This window comes from Melozone crissalis, unplaced genomic scaffold, assembly GCF_028551555.1.
Source record: "Melozone crissalis strain CALT ecotype California unplaced genomic scaffold, PUWL_Pcris_2 ptg000002l_1, whole genome shotgun sequence".
NCBI lineage: Eukaryota > Metazoa > Chordata > Aves > Passeriformes > Passerellidae > Melozone > Melozone crissalis.
This window is the reverse complement of record NW_026535780.1, coordinates 21,791,179-21,814,173: the sequence shown is the minus strand read 5'-3', so window position 1 is coordinate 21,814,173 and position 22,995 is coordinate 21,791,179. Positions and strand designations below refer to the sequence as shown.

The following is a 22,995-nucleotide window of genomic DNA, read 5'->3' as shown; positions in this document are numbered from 1 at the left end:
CAGACAACGCTCAGCCCATAACCTGCTCTCCTCTCTGCAGTCGCAAGCCACAGCACCACAAGACAACACACAGAATATAAACCAATGCAAAAACCATGGATGCTGCAGGCACAGTAGCACCAACAGATCATAACTCAAGAATATAGGAAAGAAATGCAGTAAAATGAAATGCAAACAACTTTTTTGGGTCTGCCTTCGAGATGGATCTTTCTGGAGAGGACAATTCCTGTAACTGCAGCATTCAGGTTCTTACAGAAGTGTTTCCAAACCTTCCTTGGAGCAAAGAGCCAAATATGATGAACATGGAAACAAAGTTTTGTTTTAGTTTTACTGAATAGCAAGGATATTCTTATGGAACATCCTGCAAATATACCTTGCTCACAAAATTAGTCTGCTGTGACTTGAGCCAATTAAAGTCACATGAACATTGCCGATGCTGCACACTTTGTCGGGGTGGATTTTGTAAGAAAAAGGAAGGATAGCGGGGTCAAATATTACTAGTTCATTATTCTTTTAAAGAAAGAAAGAAAGGGCACTAGACTGGCAAGGTACTACACAAAAAGACCAACAGCAGGACGTATCTGGAAATTAGACAAACAAAAAAACCTGCGGAGCGGAGTGGAAGTGACTTGGGCATTCATTCACAAGAAACACCAGTTTCGAAGCCATCACTCACAGGGCGCAGCTCCCTCCTCGGCGCGGGCAGAATTAAAAACCGAGGCAAGCCCGACGGCTCCTGGCCCCGCTTCTGGGGTTTCTGTGGGACGCGCACCCGCGGCGCCTTCCCCGCGACGGGACGGGACATGACAGGACGGGACAGGACGGGATGGGACAGGACGGGACGGGATGGGACGGGACAGGACGGGACAGGACGGGACCACCTGAGCGCAGCGCGGCCCTGCATCCCCGAAGAGCTCTGCGGGCTCCCCCCGCCCGGCTCCCCCGCCCCGCTCACCCGGCAGCGGCGGCGGCTCCGGGGGGCGGCTGCGGGCGCTGCTGGAGCAGCCCATGGCGGGGCCGGCGGGCTCTGCAGCCGCTCCCGACGGCCGCCTCGGCTCGGCCCGGCTCGGCTCGGCTCGGCTCGGCTCGGCTCGGCTCGGCTCGGCCCGGCTGGGCTCGGCTCGGCGGGGCTCGGCTCGGCTCGGAGCGCGGCTGGCGCGGCCGCGGGCAGCACGGACCTGCGGAGCCGGGGGCGGCCCCGGCGCTGGAGCCTCCCCCGGCGCTCAGGCCTGGCCGGCTGCCCCGGGGCGGATTCCTGCGCTGTGCCAGGGTGCCACAAGGTGTGAGTGGCAGCCGGAGGGAAGGGACTGCAGGGCCGTGTGCCCCGGAGTTTAACCCTGAGGGTGTGCTCGTAAACCTCGCTAGCAAGCTTGGAGCCCGATAGCACCGAGGAGAGGAGACCCGCAGCCCGGCTAGGAGGATGCAGGTCTGGGCAGCGGTATCACACGGACTCGGAGGCCACGCTGATGTTCGGCAGTCCGTGAATGTGGCTGAGCTTGTGAACCTGAGAGTATGGGGTGTCTGTAGGGAACCCCAGACAGGACACGGGGAGGGGACCAGCCGGACTGGGTTACCTGCACTGGCTGTTTGTAGTTTTGGGCATCCTGGGAGTGGGCTCGTACACACACAGGAGCCGCAGCCCCGCCGGCAGCCTTCCCTGCACACAGGAACAGCTGCGGGATGCACCTGTGGGACTGAGAGGGACAGACAGACAGACCCCTGGGGTCTCAGCAGCTCGGAGGCAAAAAGGAATCCCTGGTTTGCAGAGTCCTCTGGGTTCAGCGGCCACCTGCAACATCTTTACCATCAGCCTGAAAGGCAAAATAAAGACAATATTTTTATATTTGCTTTTAGGCAAATCAACAGATGTCCAGGAATGCTGAGGTGGTGTAAAAACTTCCCAGAGTGTAAGAATGAAGAATCTTTGCCTCACATTTGCTTGCATGAGCAGATAATGTATGTATTGCACCCAAGACAGAATTTGATTATGTCAAATTTAGACTAGCCATGTGTTCTTCTAAATGAGCTTTTTTTATCCACCCATAAATTTATTCAGACAAATAATATTATATTTGGACATTTGTCCAGGGTTGTGATGTTCCAGAGCCAAGGTACAGCAGTAGCAATAACTCCAATAATTTCTGCAATAGTTTCTGCTTCTTCAGTTTGAATTAATTTTCAGGATGCTTTTAGAAAACAACAGAAAAAAATCCATTGTAGGCTCTATGGATTTCATGTAGCTATATATGAGATTACTATGAGACGCTAGACACTGAAATGCTGATAATTTTACAAACAGCAAAATGTGTTGCTCTGTGACAACAAAAGCAGAAGTGCAAAAAGGGGCTTAGCAACTTGAAAATTAATTTCAGAAATATTTAACATCCATGCTGTTGGTGTGAAATCCTTACTGCTGTGGTGGGAGCGAGCTCAGTTCCCTACACAGCACGTGGGGATTTCCTGTACAGCACAGATGGAGACACCAGGCATCCCACTGCTCTGCTGCCACAGGTAGGAAACAGAAGTGCCTGGGACTCCGAAGCTGAGGAAGCCTGACATGCCAGGAAACATACCTGATATCCCACCTTTCTTCTGTGATCTTTCAAAGAACAAACTAAGGAGGATAGACCACCAGGACAGGCTCATCAAACACTGGGCACTGAGGGAAATAAGAAAGGGAAGTTTACATTCAGGTCATTCTCTTGCCTGCAGAGCTTTGTACCTGCTTCCCTCCCTGTCCTAAGCAAAGGGTGAGCTGCGCAGAGTGCACCTCCCATCCAGCTGACTGATGCAGCAGAGAAAGGAACTCAGGGTTTGCAAGGCCAGAGAGAGGAGCACGGGGCAGTGTGTGCTGGCAGCAAGGCTCACCCGGGGTGCTCTGTACTTCCTGTTCTTTAAACAGCCTTGGATAGGATACAGAAATAGAAATGAGAGCCCAAGGGCGTTTTGGCAGGTGACTCCCACAAACACTAATTAACAATGTCATGGTCTTCCCTCTTCCTGTGTGAAGGAGAAGTTGCGTCTCTCGGGCAGGAAGGCTGCGCATAACAGAGCCAGTGCTGGAGCTGGGCACGGCAGGGCCACGCCGGGACAGGGCTGCACCTCAGAGTTTCAGCTGGATCACACGGCCAGGCCAGGCTTGGCCAACTTGTGCCCTCTACAGAGCACTCAGCACAGACACAGCCCCCGGGATAGCGACACACTGCCTCTCTGCCACCCTCCTGCCTTCTGGGAGCACGGGATTGCACAGACCTTCTACAGAGTCCCCAAGAAATTAAAGTGACACTGTGGCTGCAGCATGATGTTGAAAACCCTTGGTAGGTTTTCCATCCCATCCCTTCCCCTCGGCAGGGCACCTCTCCACAGACTCTCTGCTTCTAATCCAAACCACCCAGAGACTGCCCCAGCTGAAGGCAGTACCAAAGTAGCTAAAAAAACCCCACAAATTTAAGAGCAAATAAATGAAACAATTATATTAAGCTAGTTATTTTATTCGGGAATACAAATTGGGAAATTAAAATTAAATGTAAACTATGAATATTTAGGAATAGCTGTACATCCAGAGGTAAAGCAACAAATACCTATGACCTCTTATATACAATCAGCCATACACTTCCAAAAGCAAACTTCATGAAGATTTCTCTAAGGCCCTGATAATTTTTAAGTTCTCCAGGCCAGTACTACATGACCAAACTTGTTCCACTCATTCCAGAGCTCACTAGCTGTTAAGATTTTTGAGTATTTTAGATATTATTCCTACTCCAGCAATTAAATTTATATCTATTTTCTGATAGTCCCAAATCTTGTTACTTTCCAAATCACAGTGATTTTTCAAGACATTACTTTATTCAAAAGTTTTCTTTTTGATGACTTCTTTTCTCAGCTCTTTGGGTACAGGACGACCAGTACAAGTAATAACATATTCTAAATTGTTTATTGTGTCAAGTAATTCAGGCCAAATGTTTCACTGTTTCAAATATTTGTAGGTCCATTGAAGGCTGTTCTGTGATGCTGAATTATGAACTGCAGAGAGCTGCCTTCTGAAATAGCTATTTTTGTTTTGCCTGGGATAGCAATGATCTTGAAACTTAGCTCCTAGTACATGCCTTGTAATTTTCTGGAAAGGGGTCAATCTGAAGATTTTCTCATCAAACTAATTACTGTCCTTAGAAATCTGCACCTGTGGATTTCTGCACAATTTGACCCTTGGAAAATGCAGTTTCTCATTGTACTGGCACTGGATTTAAGCTGGCTACACATAGAGGTATAAAAATGCATGTATTTATACATGTATATATTTATGTATGCGCACACACACATACTTAACATGCTTTTATTGGCTGAAAATCTATCCAGGTCTGCAGATATCCAGGTATTTGCAACAGACAGTATTTAACCTCAAGGTTGTCCCTGTTCCCTAATGAGATAGCCTTTCTCCACTTGACCCATTTTCCTCCACAACTCCTTCCTTCCTTCCTTCCTTCCTTCCTTCCTTCCTTCCTTCCTTCCTTCCTTCCTTCCTTCCTTCCTTCCTTCCTTCCTTCCTTCCTTCCTTCCTTCCTTCCTTCCTTCCTTCCTTCCTTCCTCCCTCCCTCCCTCCCTCCCTCCCTTCCTCCCTCCCTCCCTCTCCTTTCTTCTCTTTCTTTCTTCTCTTTCTTTCTTCCTCTCCCTTCCCTTCCTCATGGTAAAGCTGCTTCAAGGGTGGCTGAAGAAAGGTTTTAATTCAGATCTAGTGGACCTGTGCCTTAGTGTGATTCTAAATTCCCAGTAATCTGAAACAGAGAGCTGCATTCATCTGCCTGACAATACAGGGGATAGTTCAGTGCATGGCCCTGTGAAAATCAGATGAACATGTTTGCATTTGCTGTAAATGAAATGATTATCAGAGAACACAATCTGTCACTTTTAATAGCTCTGATGTGCAAAACTAGAAAATAATGGCTGCAGGTGTTCACACAGCATTGTTGTGTAATTGTGCAGAGACTAGACCAGACTATAAATCAAAGCAGGACTGTATTTTTTGCATATATTCATCCTTGCCTACACACTGTTCTACACATTGCCTACTGACACTCAGGGGAAGGGGCTAAGCAGGGGTACAGTTTCAGATGTTCCTCTGCATCCCTGGCTGCCAGAGTGATCCTCACTTTCTCTGAGGATCAGCAGCACTGCCACTTCAGCTTTATAAAGACCTCAGAAGTTCAGAGAATTTAACAGAATGATCCATCCCAGACTGTACCAGAGGGGGCCCATGTACTGCTCATTTTCCAGACTTCAGAATGATTTTTTCTCATTCTTCTCTTTCTCTTCTTTCTAACCTGTTCTCTCAGTTAACTATACACTGTCTACAACAGCACACATAATTAGCACACAAACCTTAGTACCTCATTTTACTGTTCATTGAATTTTCCAGTGAGTACTGAGAAAAGCTGATGATATTATTACCACTGCATTTGTGGGGACAGTGCTTGGGGTTCTATAACACAGAGAAGAAGTAGCTTTGGGATTTCTCTGCAGAAAGGCATGCTGCTTGGATGAACCCACATAGGCACTATGTCCAGTGCTGATTCCTTGCAGCCAAACTGCAGCAAGAGTCTCCATGGGTGACGCTGGCCAGCTCCATGAACTTGTTTATCTGTCCCCAGGTGTGTGTGCCCCTGCCACTATGGCTTGTTTGCTGATGCACTGCCATTGGTGTCAGTGCTGCTGCAGGAGACTGCCTTGATGCTTTAGGATTTTAGCTTTTCTGCTTTTCATATATTTGTAATCCTGCAATTCTTCAGTGTATAACTTTAAACTCCATATAGAGTGTCAGCTACTGTCTTCCCCATTTTGGTCAGACAAAACAATTCCTCTCTAGGCCTGGGAATCAAGGACACCTTTCTGTCTCAGACCCCAAGAAATAAACAAAAGTGAGTTGGGAGGGGAGCAAACTTGGGGTAAATGACTTTATTATCTGACGCTGTGATTGGAAGATGAACCCTCAATATGCAAATGGATCAAACTGATAAAAGTATGAAAACCCATGACAAGTCATTCATTTTTTTTGGGTGTAGTCTCTGGGTAGACTTTGTCTGCCTGAAGTGTACCTGAATGCTCTTCAATAAATATAACCACTTTTTACACCCTTAATTTTGTCTGGCCTCTGTTTTTAATTAATCCCAACAAGGAATCACCCTGACTTCCCTTTTTTAGATACACTGAGTTGGTTTCATTCACCTAAAATGAAGTTGGTTTCTAATTTTTGGGATAGGTCAGTGTTCCACCACTGACTTTTCTTGTAGTGCTGTCACTCTTCTACCTCTTCACACCTCTAACTGGTGCTCTCTTACACAACCTTGTCAGCATTTTAGTGGGGAAAAAGTGGTGAAAGAACTTCAAGACCACTGCTCTCTGGATTAAGTTCTCCCTCTTTGTTGGAAACCCTGCTTCTGGCCTCTCACCAGAGATTAATTAGGCCAGGGTGAGGAGTGGTCCTGCTTTCCCCAAGTACTCTGCATTCCCTGCATGCTCATGTCCCCTGCCAAACTGAGCCCCAGAGCCCCACCTGGCTCAGCCCCAGAAAGAGCTGACCTGCCTGGCTGAGCATGGTGGGGCAGGCAGGGCGGCTGGATGAGACCACAGTGCCGGCTGCAGGTGCTGGGAGAGGGACACTGCTTTTCCTGAGCTGCTCCCTGGGTCACTCCATCTTGAGACTTCTTTGTTGTCTGCTGCTTCCCTGCCTTTCTTCTATTTCTGCTGTATCACAGCCCCGTTGTGGAGGGGAGCTCAAGATCCCTGAGGGTGTTGAGGGTGCCTGGGTGCCAAACTCTCCCTGATGTGCCTTCCCCCATTCCTTAATCCTCAAACAGCTGCTGTCAAGGCCCATGCACTCCCAGCTGCAATATTCCAACATCAGACAGTGGCTGTGTAATACTGTTTAAGGAATTTTAGTGGGGCCAAAGCCTTTTCTTTCTTCTAGTGTAATTTTCATCTGATTCGGACTGGCCCTTTGTCTTTATAAAGGACATTTTATGGACCACAGACCCCAGGAGAGGCCTTCACAGAAGGGAGATCTGGGGGCTGAGAGAGACAATAGTGCCCATTTCTGCATGTATTCCCACCACCCCCAGCCCAATCCTTATTCCACCTAGATTTAGGGCAGAATTTGGGGTCTAATGACAAAAGTGTCTATCAGAAAGTTCCTTTGGAAATGCGGAGATTTTTTAAAAGCACATTACTAGAAAGAAGCAGTGATATAAATATAAACAGCTAAAGAAAGTCGCTCTCTCCTAACGTGAGCGGAGGCTGCAAGGGTATCCTTGGAAACAGCTCCCTCTCCCGGAGCCATGCACGGCTCCCGCATCTTGCAAGGCGACGTAAAACCTGGAATAGCCCAAAGGAATGGCACCGAGGACTTCAGGAGGCCCACTGAGCTTTATAGTCCCTTGCCTGGAATTTCAACAAGGATGAAAGATGAATGTTTCACCAGACCATAACCAACAGAGTAAAAGTATAAAGAGTTAAAAGCAAAGTCACAGTTTGATGGGGAATAACAGCAATGCACCTGATGGCCGGGACAAGGGCAAAAAGTGGAACAGGAATAGAAAGAGACATAGAATGGAGTTTACTTTTCAGTTGCCAAAGAAAAGTTTGGAGTATACTTAAAAATTTTTTGAATCATACTCTGTAAAGGGATAGAAATGTGATTTTTCTTCAATAAAAGATATTGGACTATAGAGATACAACAAAATGTAACATGTTTATATCATTATTTATATACTACATGTATAATTTATGTGCTTAACACAGACATTATTCCCAGAGAACTTTACCTTTAGAGATGGACAAATGTCAGAGTTTCACTTGTGATATTCCAGCTCCATTTAAGTTTGGTAACATTTTTTCCAACATATCTTTGTCTCAGTGTTACTTTAGATCTTAATTTAGATGCTTAAACTGATCTATCAAAACCCAAGGTTGTTACCCAGAAAAAAATGATTGGGGTGATGATTTGCATTTTGACCAAAGGCTGCCTGTCACTGAGAAGGATATCCTGTTGGAAATATTTTGGTTAGGTCTGTGATCATACATCAGAAAAAGTTACCATGGAGGTAGCCATACCAGGAGAAGGGCATACAATACATTGCTATAAATTATTTCCCTTATTTGAAATAATACCTGTTAATAAAAGCATACTAGAATAACTGAATGCAACATGTTTTGTTTTGGCTTTTTAGTTTGTTGCTCCATATTCCATATTGATAAATGTGTCACACTTCCTAAGGCCAACAAGCCCACCACTTTGCCGTGCTTGTGCTAACCTGGGTGAGTCTAGCAAAACTCCTATGCTAGTTTTGTAATTTTATAAGAACTGTACACGCTGTGATGCCTTTCTGGGATAGTGTCTTAAGAGCATCAAGTCACACCAGCAGCAAACCTGTTGTCCTGTCCCCAGGCTGGATCCCTGAGCATCCTCTAGGGGAGTGTCACAGGCAAGCCCCGCAGCTCACACTCAGAGCATCCACACTGCTCATCCCTGCAGGCGCCAGCTGAGCTGCTGCTGCTCTCTCTCCTCCCTGTGCCAGCCTGGCCTGCTTGTTCTAGGATGGACAGAACTGTGGGATTGAGAACAAATGTCCTCGGCCTGAAAATGGCAGCCTCATGTCGCGGCCCTGGTCCTAGACATTGCAGTGTGTGTGTGCTCAGTGAAATAACTTTCAAGCTGCTGGTTTCCAGAGTGCATGGAGGACAGGAGGAAGTTTCCCTGCACTGTCACTCTGGCACAGCCAGGGGCTGAGCTGCTTGGGGATGGGCTAAGGACACTGCACAGACACTGCACAGCTGGTGGGAGTGCAGAGCCATGGACCCGGCAAACCCGGGAGCTGCACTGAGGGCACCCAGAGCTGAACCTCTAACATACGCAGAGTCGGGCCCAAGTCTATTCCCAGGCTCAGTGGCTGGTTTCATGAAAGAAACCTGTCTGTGGGCTTGGGCTCGGGCTCATCCCAGAGCTGTGTCCCATTGGAACAGGCCAGTCATGCAGGACTGGGGCCTGTCAGGGGCTGTGATGCAGGGCAGAGGGCAGGCGCTGCTGCTTCAGCGAGGCAGTGCGGACAGCAGGGACACGGGGCAGACCACCACATGTCCCCTGTGCTGGTACCTTGCATTGCCCAAGAGATTTACCTTCTCCATCCCACCATTTCCCCCATCAGCCCTATGTCAGAAGTGACAGTCCCAGGGACACTGTTCTGGTGACATCCCACCCAGAGTACTGTGCTCAGCTCTGGGGTCCCCAGCACAGGAAGGACATTGACCTGTCAGACTGAGTCCACAGGAAGCCACCAAGATGATTAGAGGTGTGGAGCTGTGAGGAAAGGCTGAGAGAGTTGGGATTGCTCAGTCTGGGAAAGAAAAGGCTTTGGGATGATCTGATTGTGGCCTTTGGCATGACCTGATTGTGGCTCTCCAGGACCTGAAGGGAGCCTACAGGAAAGATGGAGAGGGACTTTTTTTTTTTTTTACAAGAGCATGTACTGCTAGTGACAAGAGAAAGGGGAATGGCTTCAAACAGAGAGAGGAGGTTTACATTAGATACTGGGAAGAAGCCCTTTACTGTGAGGATGGTGAAGACACTGGTAGAGGTGCTATGGACACAGCCCGACCCTGTGAGGTATTCAAGGCCAGGTGGCATGGGGCTCTGAGCAAGCTGGTTTAGCAGAAGATGGCATGGCAGTGGGGCAGGAACTAGGTCAGCTTCAAGGTCCCTAGCAATCTAGGCCATTCCGTGATTCCATGATGGGAGGCTCAGGCCGCTACGGCTCTTCCCTCATCAGCTCCTGAAGCCTTCCGCGAGGCTGTGATGTGTAACATGCGTTAATGCCCCTCTGCGGAACGAGGGAAGTGGTAGGCATGGGAAAGGGCGGGAGCCGGCCCCGCCGCCGAACCGGCCCCGCCGCCGAGCCCCTCACCCAAACCCCGCCCACACGCCCCAAGCGCCCTCTCTCGTTCAGCCAGGCCACGCCTACATTAACTCAAGACCCGCCCCCATATAGTGTAGCCCCGCCCACTTCGGACAAGGCCCCGCCCCTCCCGGGGCCGCCGCCGCGATTCGGGCGCATTGGCAGCCGTGGGGCGGGGTTCGGTGTGCGCGGCTCTCGCGAGAGCTGCCGCGGTCTTCGCGCGGTGCTTGCCGGGCGCTCTTTCCTTTCTGGCGGCCCGGCCATCTTGGCGGCGCGTCTGCGGTGAGCGGGGCCGGGCCGGGGGCGCGGGGGCCGCTGCGGGCGCTGCTGCCGGGTTCTGACCGCTCCCCTCCATCCCCCTGTGTTCCAGGTACCGCCCGAGCCGCGCGAGGCAGCAACATGGTGGCCGCCAAGAAGACGGTGAGTGAGAGCGGGGCCGCGCCGGGCGCACGTGGTGGCGGAGCGGCCGGGCAGCGCCCTGGTGCGCGGGGGGACCCCGGCGGGGCCTGGCTTGGGGGCCGGGGGTGCTGGGGGGCCCCTGGGCACGGCCCATCGCGGCCCTCGGAGCTCAGGCCGTGCCCTCCTGCCACTGGCCGCGCCCCTGGGCCGCCTCCCGCTGCGCTCGGTGTCCTCGGGTCCCTCCGTGCGATGTCCCGGGGGCTTGCAGAGCTCCTGAGGGGGCTGCAGGGAGGGAGAGGTGGTGCCGAGGGAGTCCTAGTGCGGGTGGAGTTCAGGTTTTGCCTTTCCTGCCATGTTCTGGCCTTTCTCTTACAGTGGCTCTGACAGATCTGAGTTTCCTGGTTAGAGGTGGTGATTTCGTCCGTCAGATGCGCCTAACCTGTTGTCATGAGCTCCGCTGTTGTAATATCAGTTCGATATCGCACAGAATTCCTTCTTTCTGCTGCTCCATGTAGCGTTGTCAGTGTGTGCCCTGGGGAGAGACAGGCTCTGAACCTGGCTTAGATTTGCAAAGCCTTGACAAGAGCTCGTCAAATACATGCAGTTGTCACTGATTTATGTAGATAGCAACAACAATAGTGAGATGTATTTTTGAGATGCATTTTTCTATTGAGGGATGTGGGGATAAGAAAGAACTTTCTGAACTTGTGAAAACACAGTATCAGCAATGCCCCTATCTATGAGCTTTCTTATACTCTGGTGAGTGACTGGCCTTTCCTATTCCATGTTTCAGATTATAGGGAGATTATGAAAAGTGCACGTATTTGAAATTTCTCTATTGTGTTCCCCATTGTTTTGAAAAGCGTGAAGTAACACAATAACGTTTCTTTACATCTTTTTCAGAAAAAGTCCCTGGAGTCCATCAACTCCAGGCTTCAGCTGGTTATGAAAAGTGGCAAATATGTGCTTGGGTACAAACAAACTCTGAAAATGATTCGTCAGGGCAAAGCCAAGTTGGTCATCCTCGCCAACAACTGTCCTGCTTTGAGGTAAGCAGATGTGGGAGAAAACAATTCCGAGGTGGGCTCTTTGTACAAATGCAGTGTGTGCTTCGTGCTAATTGCTCCAGAGACTTAATACAGAGGGCTTTGCTGGCATGTTCTAGAGTGCTCTGAAGTTTGTTTAGTAGTTTGCTGTGTAATGATTTCAAGTCTAGAAGTGTTGACATGCTTCCTGGTGTTTTTCTGGCTTTCTGATTCAAGGAGTTTGCACTAGAGAAAGTCTTGGAAGCTTTTCATATTTGATAGCATTCACTAAGAGTGTAATGGGGCTGAATTCCTATGTTTTTCCAAGGTAGTATATTGGAAAATAATTTTATAGCTAGAAAAACTGATGACAGATTTAAAATATTTGAAGCACTTTGTCAAAGTTAGTTATAAATTTCGGGTCCTGGCCAGTGAAACTGATTTTTTGAGAATGCAATTTGTACTATGTCATGATGTTTTCCTCATTGAATACCTGGGCCCTTTCTGTTGTTGAGGGATATTGACAGGCTCAAGACAATGTCAGTGCACAGCCCAGAAATTAGATACTTGAGAAATACCAAGAGTGTTGCAGTGGGCAGCAGTCCCCAGTATTAGTGGGGATCTGAAAATGGTTGGGAAACAGTATTGACTGCTAGACTGTCCTGGTGGAAGTCAAAAGAGAGGGCAGCATAGGTGGACTTTTTGTTTTAAATTAAAATACATGCTTCCTTTCTCAGCTGCAACACCTGTGCCTCTCTGTTCAGCCATCTGGCCATCAACATTAACTCTTAGTTTATGCACTTTGGCACCTAAAGAAAGACCTTCCAGAGGTCTGCAAGTGCTGAATCCTTCTACCATGTGAAAATGAGCCTGAGTAGGAGCAGCCTGAAGGGTTTGTTGTTGCAAACCTTCAGCAGACATCTAAATAAAGGTTCCTGAGCCACAAGCGTGGAGTGATGCTGCCTCACAAGAAGCAGCTGTGTTTCTCTGGGTGGGAAGGAAAAGTTAAGGGTCAAGTGTGGTAGGAGTTAAAGCTGCTCTCTCTGTATTGCAGTTGTCAGAATTGTTTGTGGTCCTGTTAACACCCAGTTTTTGGATTTCAGAAAATCAGAGATCGAGTACTACGCTATGCTTGCTAAGACTGGTGTCCATCATTATAGTGGGAACAACATTGAGTTGGGCACAGCGTGTGGAAAATACTACAGAGTGTGCACACTGGCCATCATCGACCCAGGTAATTCCTTCCTGCAGTGTAGAGGCCAAATGAGGAGGTGTCTGTGGATCCTCCCTTCTCCTGTGAGTAGCAGCACTGAGCAAGGAATGAGCAGGAGTGATGACACACTTGACTGCATTTTTCCATCAGGTTTAACACTTAAAATTTTTGCTGACCAAGATCCTGTTCTTTTGTGAGTCCAGGGTTCTCAGAACCTGGAAGCACTGCTGCATCTCTTGCACATAACTCTTTTACTGCTGAGGCCTGTGAGCATTTTGTCTGCCTGTCAGTCTTTAGGGAGGTTTTGGTGTCTGGGAAGCAACTATATGGGACCTGTTTCTGAACCCATCAGCTAGGACATGGGCTTGCACAACACAGTGTTTACAACAGCCCTGTTTGACTGTTCTTAGTCTGAGACAAAGGGTTGTGACTTGTCCTGCTTCCCAGAATAGTATATAGAAAAATAACCAATAGGCAGGTGGATATTCATCAAGGGAATGAGAATCATGTTAAATGCTTCATTTTAAAACTGCATTTGTATGTAATTAGTATGGTTTGGTGACAGTGTTTGTCCCAGAGAGTTGCTCAGATTCCTTATATAGAATGCTAAGTAGGTGACTTCCCATCCTCTTTCCAGAATGTTTTAAGAGAAGAGTCAATCCCTTGTTCTGTTTGTTGACCAGAATGCATACACATAGGTTTAATGATTCCTGTAATGGCTTTAACCAGCTGTTCCCCAAGTCACAATGAATGATTTGAATTTCCTACTGCTTCAGGAAGCTTTATTTAGCTTGCTTGTATTCAAATAGTAACTGTAAACTTAATTGTCAAAATGTCACTTTCAGGTTTGGTTTTGGGTGGGGTGGGAGCTGTAAGTCAGTCCCAATGCTCTGGAGCTGACAATGCGAATATTCTCGCTGTCCTGATATCTCTGTGATCAGGGGAGGCTAGACATTCGCTAGAGTAAAACTATGCATTGTGTCCTCCAGGACTAGATTGCTGTTTTAGTCCTGGCTTTGTAAATGCTGGTGACAGGTGTGTAATTATTGGAAAATACTGTGCTTGGATTAGAAAAACACAGTTACAAGTATTCTTATCGTCAATTTTATCAAAATTATTCACTTTTTTCCTGAGCAGACTGTCTGTTCTTTTAGGTTGTTTTCTTTTTCTAGAATCACTGTGGTGATTTTATGAGTAGAGGGTTTTTTTCTTACTTTTATTCCTAAAATCATCTTCCCATGGGTCCTCTTCTAACAATACATTTTTGTTTTACAGGTGACTCTGACATCATTAGAAGCATGCCAGAACAAACCAGTGAGAAGTAAATGCTGTAAAGGTGTTATTTCTACAATAAAACTGGTTACAGATCTCTTTTAAAGAAAAATTTGTATTATATTTTTGTTGGTTTTAGGGAACAAACTATATAAATGAAGATTCATTACCACTGCTGTGCTTCTTGTTCTGTTAGAAATAACCTTCACATGGCAAAATTGCTGTTCTTTCTGTAGGCATTGTGGATCTTAAGAGGTGAGTGAAGGAAGGCTTGATCATGGCAAGTATGGTGCCAAATCCCAACGGGCTGGGGCTCCCTTAGTGTTTGCTTGTGGAGTGCTAATGCAAACGTAAGCCATAATGTAAGGGACAGTAGCAAATTTGGGATGTTGGTGGGGAACCCTAAGGGTTTACTTATATTTAATATTTCACACTGTTTTTACCAAGTGAAATCAAGTAGAATTTGTGCATCAGTTCCTTTGTCTTTAACATCCAAAAGTACATACCTGTAAAAGGACAAACAGGGTATAGCTTCTAGATGTGTAGTATAGGCTTTCAGTAAGATACCAGTTAACTTCACAAAGCTGTTTTAAATCAGTAGCCTTTTTTTTTTTCAGTTTTCTGAAGATATTTGAGACAGATGAGCTGGTGTTCTCAAGGCAATTGCTGAGAATGTCAGTATCTTAGAGATTTGTGCCTGTTTTGTTTGAGACCATGACTGCAGGATGTTCCTTATTACTAGGGATTGGTAATTGAGGTGGCAGTGATTTTCTGACATGGTAAAAACAAACACCTAATGAAAATCAGGATGTACCTGTGACCCCGCAGAATTCCACAGTATGCCAAAGCATGAGGTATCTTTCAAAGCTTGCTGTTGTATATCCATGTACACTCACCAGCTTGTCTGACATCAGTTAATCACTTAAGTTTTGCTGCAACTACTTCTGTTATAAAGTGAATGAAATTTGGCGTTTCCATCTGGAGATAGTCAAGAGGCAAACTCTGAGGTGTGTCAGAGCAAAGGAGGAAGTGCTGGTATATTTACCTATTTAACCACAGATCTAGATGAGTTGCAGTCAAGGGAAGGGAGTGAGACTTGAAGACACTTCGGGTGGCCAGAATAGAAGCAGTTTGTTTGGTTTTGTTTGTGTTTTAGTGTTTGACAGGTGTGCAGCTAGCTGAATTGACCAAGTAATATTTTCAGAATTAATATACTCCTTGCATTCAGGAAAGTTAGAGAATCAGTGAATACTGACAAAAGGACAGCAGGGAGAAGTTGGGTAGTCTAGACATAAGGAAAAGGTTTTGAAACTTCAAGTTGTGATGCCCTGATAACCCAGCAGACTTCTCACTTGGGTAATTTAATTCCATTACAGTTTAAACACAAATGTGTAACTACATTTTTACTTCCTATTGATTCCAGTAGTAACTTTTTTGAAGAATCCAAGTCAATCCTAATGGCTGTGAATGCTGTCTTGCTTGTTCTGTGTATGTCTGTACATAGAACTATATACATACACAATCTCTGTGCTTAAAATACTAGGAGTGGAGGAGGGAAATACAGAAAAGCAAGTCAAATTCATACCCTAAAAATACTTCAAAACATGGAGGTTTCATTTCAAAAAATAACACCATTTTATTATTTTGCATAGCTTATTTCAGTTCTGCTTAATTAGAACTTCTGCTAGTTACTAAATTGTTTATATAAAATTATCAACATTTTTATCTGTAATCGATGCAAGACAACACATGGCATATAAATGCAAGGATCCAGAATATTCTTTTCAACTTCAGACACAAAGATGTTATTTTACTTCGAACCAGTTTAAGAAAATAGCTCTGACAAATTTGTATGTATAAATATACAGTGTAGTGTACACTTCAAATTCTGATCAGTATTTTAGTCTGTTTTCCAAGTCTTCCATTCTCTTTGTCATTTCTTCCAGTAGATAAAAGTTAAGGAAAGAGAGCTACTGATAAAATGCATTAAAAAGTCAGCTACCTGATTGCTATGGTCCATAAACATTTTTGTTTGTTCTCTTACAATCCCAGTAGTTTCTCATACAATAATCCCCTTTATTTTCTGCTGAGTTGAGAAAGCTGTGTGAAGCCCTATTATTTAACAGGTTTACCTTGACATGGAGTTCAGACTGTAGCTTATTAAAAAGGCTGTTTCTACAAATTGATTGCTTTTCTCCATTTTAAAGTGAGGGTAAATATTTATCTAGTTAATGCTGTTTAAAAATGTTTCACTTAATCATGTGGAAAACTGCACATAACTGGCAGTAGATTATAGAACTCTGGGGCTCTGAGACCCCAGTAAGAATGTCTGCTCCTCATGATCTGTTCCTGTCCACAACTGTGGCAGTGGTTTCCAGACAAACGTGGAATAGAGAACAACAAACTGGGGGATCTAGGGCTGGTTCCAGTTACAGTAAGAAGCTGTAGCAATACAAAGTAGTGTACAGTATCCCTTTCCTGATAAGCACTTCCAGTTGGCAGGAATGCTGTCTCCTGCAGGAAGATGTTGGACCGGTACTGTTTACTTCAGCCCCTCTCTCTGAGTGCTATGGAAAGGCTGCAGCCAGGGGAAGCTGAGAGGAAGAGGAGGCCTAGCATCAAGTGAGATCTGAAGTCACTGAGATCTACCTCAGAAGGATGAATTTGCTGCACCCCACTCCTTACTTATTTGACTAGAGTCTTGATTTCAACATTTTAACGTCTTGCACAAGGGGAAATGGAGAACTGGGCATATAAATTGGGATCTTTGACACATTGCTGTTAGGAATTTTTAGGGCAGACAGGCAAATAGAATTTGGCCAGAACAGCTACGTGTGCTGTCCCCCTCATTGTCAGCAGGAAAATCTCTTGCTAGTAAGGAGCAAGGGTGTGTATCTTGCTTTTGTGGGTGTTCAGTCTGCCTGGACATTGGGTTTGGTAATTGCTCATCTGTCTGCTGTGGCAAGCTTACTCTGCACAGGAGCACCATGTGAACTGCATTTTCTTCAGCCATTTTTCTCAAGTGTTTCTCAAGTGTTCACAGAGGCAAAGTTGAAACAGTGAAACTGCACTCAACTTACTGATAGAAGTTAGTGTAGCTGGACACAAAACAGTTTGGACTGGTCACTCTGAATTTGTATTGTGTAACTGGAGCTACTTATGTAGCCAGTTCTCCGTCCTCCACCCCCCAGATCTCTGGATGAGGACTAGCCAGCAGTCTGCAGTTACCAAGGACTAGTTTAGCACCTCATACCTGAGCTTGCTCTTGAGATAAGGCAGAGAAATTAAGTTTGTAATAAAGAGGAAACTGGATTGTTCATACTCTTCAAAGCAGTGGCTGCACAGTGCTCTGAGGAAGTGCTTAGCACTGTTCCTATCAAAATTCCTAGTCTCTGGTTCAGTGTTGACAGGTTTTCCATTACCTTGAGCCATTGGAGTAAAAATCACAGTTTCCTGCTCAAATGGTAAAGTAAAAAAGCACATGTTGCTAAGCTTCTAAGCTTAGTAACTAAGTTCTTTGAGTAAGCTCAGAGGTCCTCACAGCCCACTGCAGGAGATTGTGGTAAAGAGCTTCTGAAGGGGCAAGAATTGGTCTCCTTTCTTGTTAGCATGCAGGCTGGAATGCTGCATGTCATGTAACACTTAAGGATGTGGGAAATAACCTAGAAGTTTTTCTCCAAAGTTGTTGGAAGAAGTCCTATCAGAGCAGTAGGTGTGTTGATGAGCATTTGAAGCACCTAGCAATAACCTTACATGATGGCTTTCTCCTCTTTATGAAGTCTGCTTTGCATGGAGTAATTTAATCAAGTGATTAGAACATAATTCCTTAAAGTGTCTGCCATGTTCTGCATCAGGTTACCAGTCACCGAGGGCTCTGCTTGCCTCCCTCTGCACTGACAGTTCACCGTGTGAAGCTGTTCCTGTCTAGGAAGCACAGAGTGATGAGCTGTTGGGGATCACTGCACTCCTCTGTGCAGAGAGTAAGTGCTTACTGCTCTTGCACACAGTTACACAAGTAGAAGATGTGATGTTTTGTTAGCGTTTATTTGATCAGAAGCAGCTTTTATGAATTTGCTGCATAAATAGTGCACAATGAGTTGTATTGCCAGTTTGCTGCTGTTTCCTGAGATGTGGATTTGCAGGCAGGGTAAAGGCTGCTGCACTAGCAGCTCCCTTGAAATAGACTGAGTGGCAGAAGCTAGTGATCTGCACTTTGCTAACTTTTATCTGCATTTCTTCTAATGCAAGATTAACCAAACCTGAGTCCTCTGATTTCCTCCTTATCTAGAGTATGGTTTTAAATTACTCACTGCATATGTGCCTCACCAAGGAGTTCAGCAGGGAAACCTGTAGTCTGTAAATGCTATTTCAGTAGCATCTGAAGAAGTAACCCAAAGCAAACCATGTTAGTCTTGAATTTGACCAGTTGTTTCTTTGCTATTCCTGAAAGTGTTTACTTAAGGAGTTATTAAAATTCAAGATCCTTGTTAATATTTTTGTTCCTTCTATGAAGAAGAAGCAGATTAAAAGTTAAAGGCTTTGCCTATTGGCAACTATTACGTAGTTTGGATTTTCATAACAATAAACTGTTTTTAGCTATGGAGGCAGTTTAGACTTGATCTGAAAACATGTAGTTTGTTTTAACCTGCCTTTCTTATCTTACCTGTAAGAAGCAGTTACTCAGAAAGGATATATCGCTGGGTGAGTTTTCTTACTTCACTGGTTGCATAGTTCTGGAATGTCACAAGGTTTTCACATTTGCACTGGTCGTTGTCTTTTGAGGCTTTTGCTGAAAAAGAGAAACACTTAAGTATAGGCTAAATGCTGAATAAATTGAATAGGATGGGGAGGAAATGACAAGGCATTATGGATGCAGAGCAGTTTTATTACAGCTGCCTGTTCTCAAAACAGGTCAACATCCCAAGGAACACCCTGAGGCAGATCCCGTTGGTACTGGAAAACAGTACACAATATGTAGTCTTCCATGTTCAAAGAACAGCGGGTTGTTCTAAACAAAGGAACCCAATTACCTGTTGTTGAGTGGATGTGACTGTCTTCAAAAAGATACTTGTGATGTACTGCAAGATGTGGACAGTCAATGACATCTGTGATGGCTATTGTGGTTGATTCAGGTCCTGCAGGAAACCCCCCCCAACACTCTAAAAATCAGACCCACTAAATTATAATTTTTTTTTCTACTTGCATGCACTGAGTTCTCCTTAATTAGTAGGTAATTCACTCATTCAAGGAAAGGATTAGGGATACAAAGCTATGAAGGAACCAGGCTGTTAGGCTGTATTTACTGTATACATGATATAAGTTGTGGGTTGCAAAACTGAAAGGGAATTGTGAAGGTTCCTGTGAAAAACAGAAGTGATTGAAAGCTGAACATGCTTTAGGTGTGAAGCCCAGTGTTGAAATACAAGCTTCCCCATGAAGTATTTCATTCCAATGATGTAAGAAGCATGCAGCCATGCTTTTGTTACAGTGAATCTCCATTTTTCACATTGCAGAGTGACTTGGAGGAGCGAGGAGGCAGGGACATGGGATAAACCATTTTAGCTGAATTGTGAGAGTTCTCTACAGAAGGCAGCATGAAAAGGCAGCAGGAGAGGACACTTGAGTTAAAACAGCCAACCTGAAGGCTGTGGACCAGTCCTGTGAAGCCTCCCAGATGATGCATCCTGCTGGTGAGGTGACTCTCTCAAGGCTGGTAGATAGAAATTTCCAAAGGAAATGATATCACAAAAGAGCAATAAAAATGTTCACATTCCCCATTTATCTCTCATAACACATGGAGAATGCCTCATACCTGTGCAATTTAGAAGAGGTCCAGTGTTGAAACTCCACAATTTGCCCTTCAACTCAGACTATCAGAATAACTCCTCCAAAACCAAAGTGATTATTTAATAATAGTGAAGCAATCTGAAATGACAGCAGTCTACTTTGTGTCCTACAATGAAAATTCTTTCATGTTTCATTATCATCCATCATCCTTTGGGGTGAACTGAATAAGAACATTGCTTGGAGAAAGAAAAAGTTTCTTCCTGTCCTTCAGTTTTCTTCTTTATAATGGGAAACATTGATCAGGGAGTTGGGAGTTTTTAGGTGAGAAGGGTGCAGCAGAGTCTATTTGATACACTACAGGCAAAAAATACACGTTTTTAATTCATGAAGCACAGCCTTTAAAATGTAAGGATTTATTTCAGAGTGCACACCCCGATCTTTTCAGTCAAGAGATGGAGAGGAAACAGAAACCTGTTGGGAGGCAGAACGGCCGCCATTGTGTGCCCTGCCCGTTTCTTGCCGCCAGAGGGCAGCGTGGAGGCGGCTGCGGTTCCTTAGGCACGGGTCCTTCCCTAGGAAATGAACACTCCACCTTCCACTGACTCCGGGCCCTTCATGGCCCAGATGGGCTGAAGAGCAGGTATTTAACAACTGCACGGCGTGACCGATGATGCCAGGGTGATGGAGCATCTGGGACACAGCCCCTCCTCTGGAAGCCAGAGCTCCTTCCCTAAAAGTGAATGCATGGGAGTAAAAGGTGACAGTGCAAACTCGCACCATATGCCATGAAGATGCAGTAGGGAGGTGAAAGATGCTTCTGTGACATCCAGGTTTGCTATAACTATTGGGGTCCCTGCTGGTTTAGTCAGTTTTGACAGATGCATAATAATATACAGCTGTGCTAAATTGCACTGGGAAGGAGACCACTCCCTTTTGGGTGGAGGTTGAAAGTACTGAGCATGAATATCAGGGAAGAGCAGATGAGTGGTTGAATAAGGAGACCAGAGACCAAGCAGCAGACCTACAATATTTATATAGAGAGCTATAGATATGTCAGTCTGCATGAGAACCAACTGCTGGAAGGAACTCAGATTTTGGAGAAGAGTTCAGGGCAGAGAGGTGTGGGATGAGATCACAAGGGAATGAAATGAACGAGAAACAGAGTCTAGCTGAAGAATGATCAAATGGGAACAAGGATGGTGAAGATTTCTGTTGTAGGAGCAATGGAGAAGGTAAGATGAATTTTGAGTGTTTGACCCTGGGTAATGACTTGCTCTAGAAGTTGTTCAGGAGCTGCAAGCTAATGAGGGGCTTTTTTAGGAAGGGCAGAGGAACTAACCCGAAATGTTTGAGTTTTGGACACTGGGCTGGTATGGACATGTAATTAGGGACAGAAAAATGACAGATGCACTGGTAGAGGTGTGGCAGGAGGTCTCCAGTTTGGAATAGCAATTGGGCATTTAAGAAACTTCTCTTCAGGCTTGAAGAATAGTTGGGGCTCTAAGATTTCTGATCTCATTGCCTCTGTGAAGCTGAATAAACACACAAGTAGTGACAGAGGCTGATCACCCTGAATCCCTTGGTGAAGTCAGTGCAATGAATAAATTTGCTGGGGAACAAGGCTGAAATTGGATGTTGGTTTTTAGTGTTCTGTTTTGTAAAAAAAACACAAGTAATTTGTTAGGAGGAGCCTGTGAGAGTGTCATCAAAAGCAGAATCTGAATATTTGCTGAACTGATAACTATCCACAGTTTGGAAGGAGAACAGAATGTTAACCAGCTGGCTGCTGAGTACTGTCATCTGATCAGGGCTGGGGTCTTGTGACAAAAATAGTATATGACCATGTAATTAAAAGCTCCCACAATGCACATGCCCAGGGCTGAAGCTGCAATCATATTGAGTGTGTATTATGTATGACATTGCTGGAGCCTCGTTAGTGCTTCCAGTCAGATGAGAAATTAACATGAACCAAGGCAGTGAATGGGAACCTTCCAACTGAATTCCTTTTAATAAGAGGCAATAGGGAAAAAAACCCCTCCTTTTTTGCCTTTACTACTAGTCATCAAGAATAATTAATAGTAATCAGCAGCTATTTTACAAGGCAGATGCTTTCTTGCAGAATAAAAGAAAAAAGCCTAACCCTCAAAGAAACATTTGGAGAACTTCTACTTTAGCTGGAAACATGCAGTGCATCCACAGCTGGGATTAGGGATGAGAGGCTCTGTGGATCTCCTACTGTCCTCACAAGGTGCAGCCTCAGAAGACCTCAGCTAAGGACCAAAGCTGGAGTAAAGACAAAAGTCATTGCTATTGCAAAGGAGGAGAAAAACTGCGCTGTATACAACAGAAGGAATTAAAAAAAAGAACTTTTAGATTATGTAACAGGTTTGGAGGCAGAATTTCTGGTGGAGTGAGTTGATGAGTAATAGGTAGTTCTGGAGTGTCCAGGCTGGTCAGTCCTCAGTTCACAGGTGTGAGGCATTCATTGCCTGTTGTTGAGAGAGGGGCAGGACAGAAGCTGAAGCACCAGTGCTGCCCAGTTACTGGAGGTATAGACAAGAAACTGCCACAAAGGGGCAGGATTTACTTCTTTTTTAATATTTTAAATAATGTAGTTAAAAGGGAAAAAAATGTGGTTGCTAACCACTGTTGTGGGTACCTGAAGGATGCATTTCCATCCCTGAGCTCTGGGGTTTGCTGGTCAGTGAGAGTTATTATACTGGGGTTTGCTAATGAGTGAGAATTATTGTTCTGGCTGCCAGATAGTTTTGGGTTTGGCTTCTCCAAAAGCTTTTAAGATGACATGCTGTCATTGGAAGATTGTCTGCCTAATAAGGTTAATTGAACTGACTTGGCTTTATGTTATCATTTAGTATTTCAGAAAGATGAAACTAGGACTTCTTAGGACTGAAGGACAAAGAGTATGCAAGCTAAGAAACATCCTCAAAGTCTTTTTTACAGATTCTTTCTTGAGATCTGTATAAAGAAATGTCCTGCAGCTAATTTTATACAATAATGTAAAAGAAAAGAAAAAAAAAAGGCAACATCTGTTTTGATTTAATTCCAAGAAAAACAACCAGATAAAATCTAGTGAAAATTAAATAATCTTGCACAATTCTAGTCTTATGACAAACATCATTCCATGTGTTGTTTCTAAATTTTGCTTCAGGTACCAGTTTGAATGTGCAAAAAATTCTGAGTCTTGGAAATGTGTGAGTGGGAGAGATATGCTGTCCTCTCTCTGGCTCCATAGCTTTCATCTCAGCTCAGATTCCCCCTTCCCCTTGCAAAACTTCATCTGGGAATGTTTATATAAAAGCTGTTTATTCCAGAGTGAAGAAGGGTGCTTTCTGAAACA

General features: G+C 45.1%; 2 protein-coding genes and 1 non-coding gene across 3 annotated transcripts in view; 2 read left to right on the top strand and 1 right to left on the bottom strand.

Annotated features, from left to right (window-relative positions):
- Positions 1–10,165: 10,165 nt before the first annotated feature.
- On the top strand, positions 10,166–14,019 carry RPL30 (ribosomal protein L30). The gene is made up of 5 exons (XM_054288238.1): positions 10,166–10,223; positions 10,312–10,361; positions 11,244–11,389; positions 12,469–12,599; positions 13,854–14,019. Exons 2-5 carry the CDS (start codon positions 10,341–10,343, stop codon positions 13,901–13,903), a joined length of 348 nt encoding a protein of 115 aa, XP_054144213.1. The 5' UTR covers positions 10,166–10,223; positions 10,312–10,340; the 3' UTR covers positions 13,904–14,019.
- LOC128933433 (small nucleolar RNA SNORA72) lies at positions 13,481–13,615 on the top strand. Its single transcript, XR_008482782.1, has one exon. It is a non-coding gene; the product is annotated as a small nucleolar RNA SNORA72 (small nucleolar RNA).
- Positions 14,020–15,695: 1,676 nt separating the features above from the next.
- The window catches only part of MATN2 (matrilin 2), a 58,430-nt gene continuing 51,130 nt past the window's right edge, over positions 15,696–22,995 (bottom strand). The window contains exons 8-9 of the mRNA XM_054287658.1: positions 18,544–18,639; positions 15,696–15,795 (exon numbers count right to left, since the gene is read on the bottom strand). Of these exons, the coding sequence (XP_054143633.1) occupies positions 15,743–15,795; positions 18,544–18,639 (149 nt within the window). The 3' untranslated portion in view covers positions 15,696–15,742. The remainder of the gene's footprint in view (positions 15,796–18,543; positions 18,640–22,995) is intronic.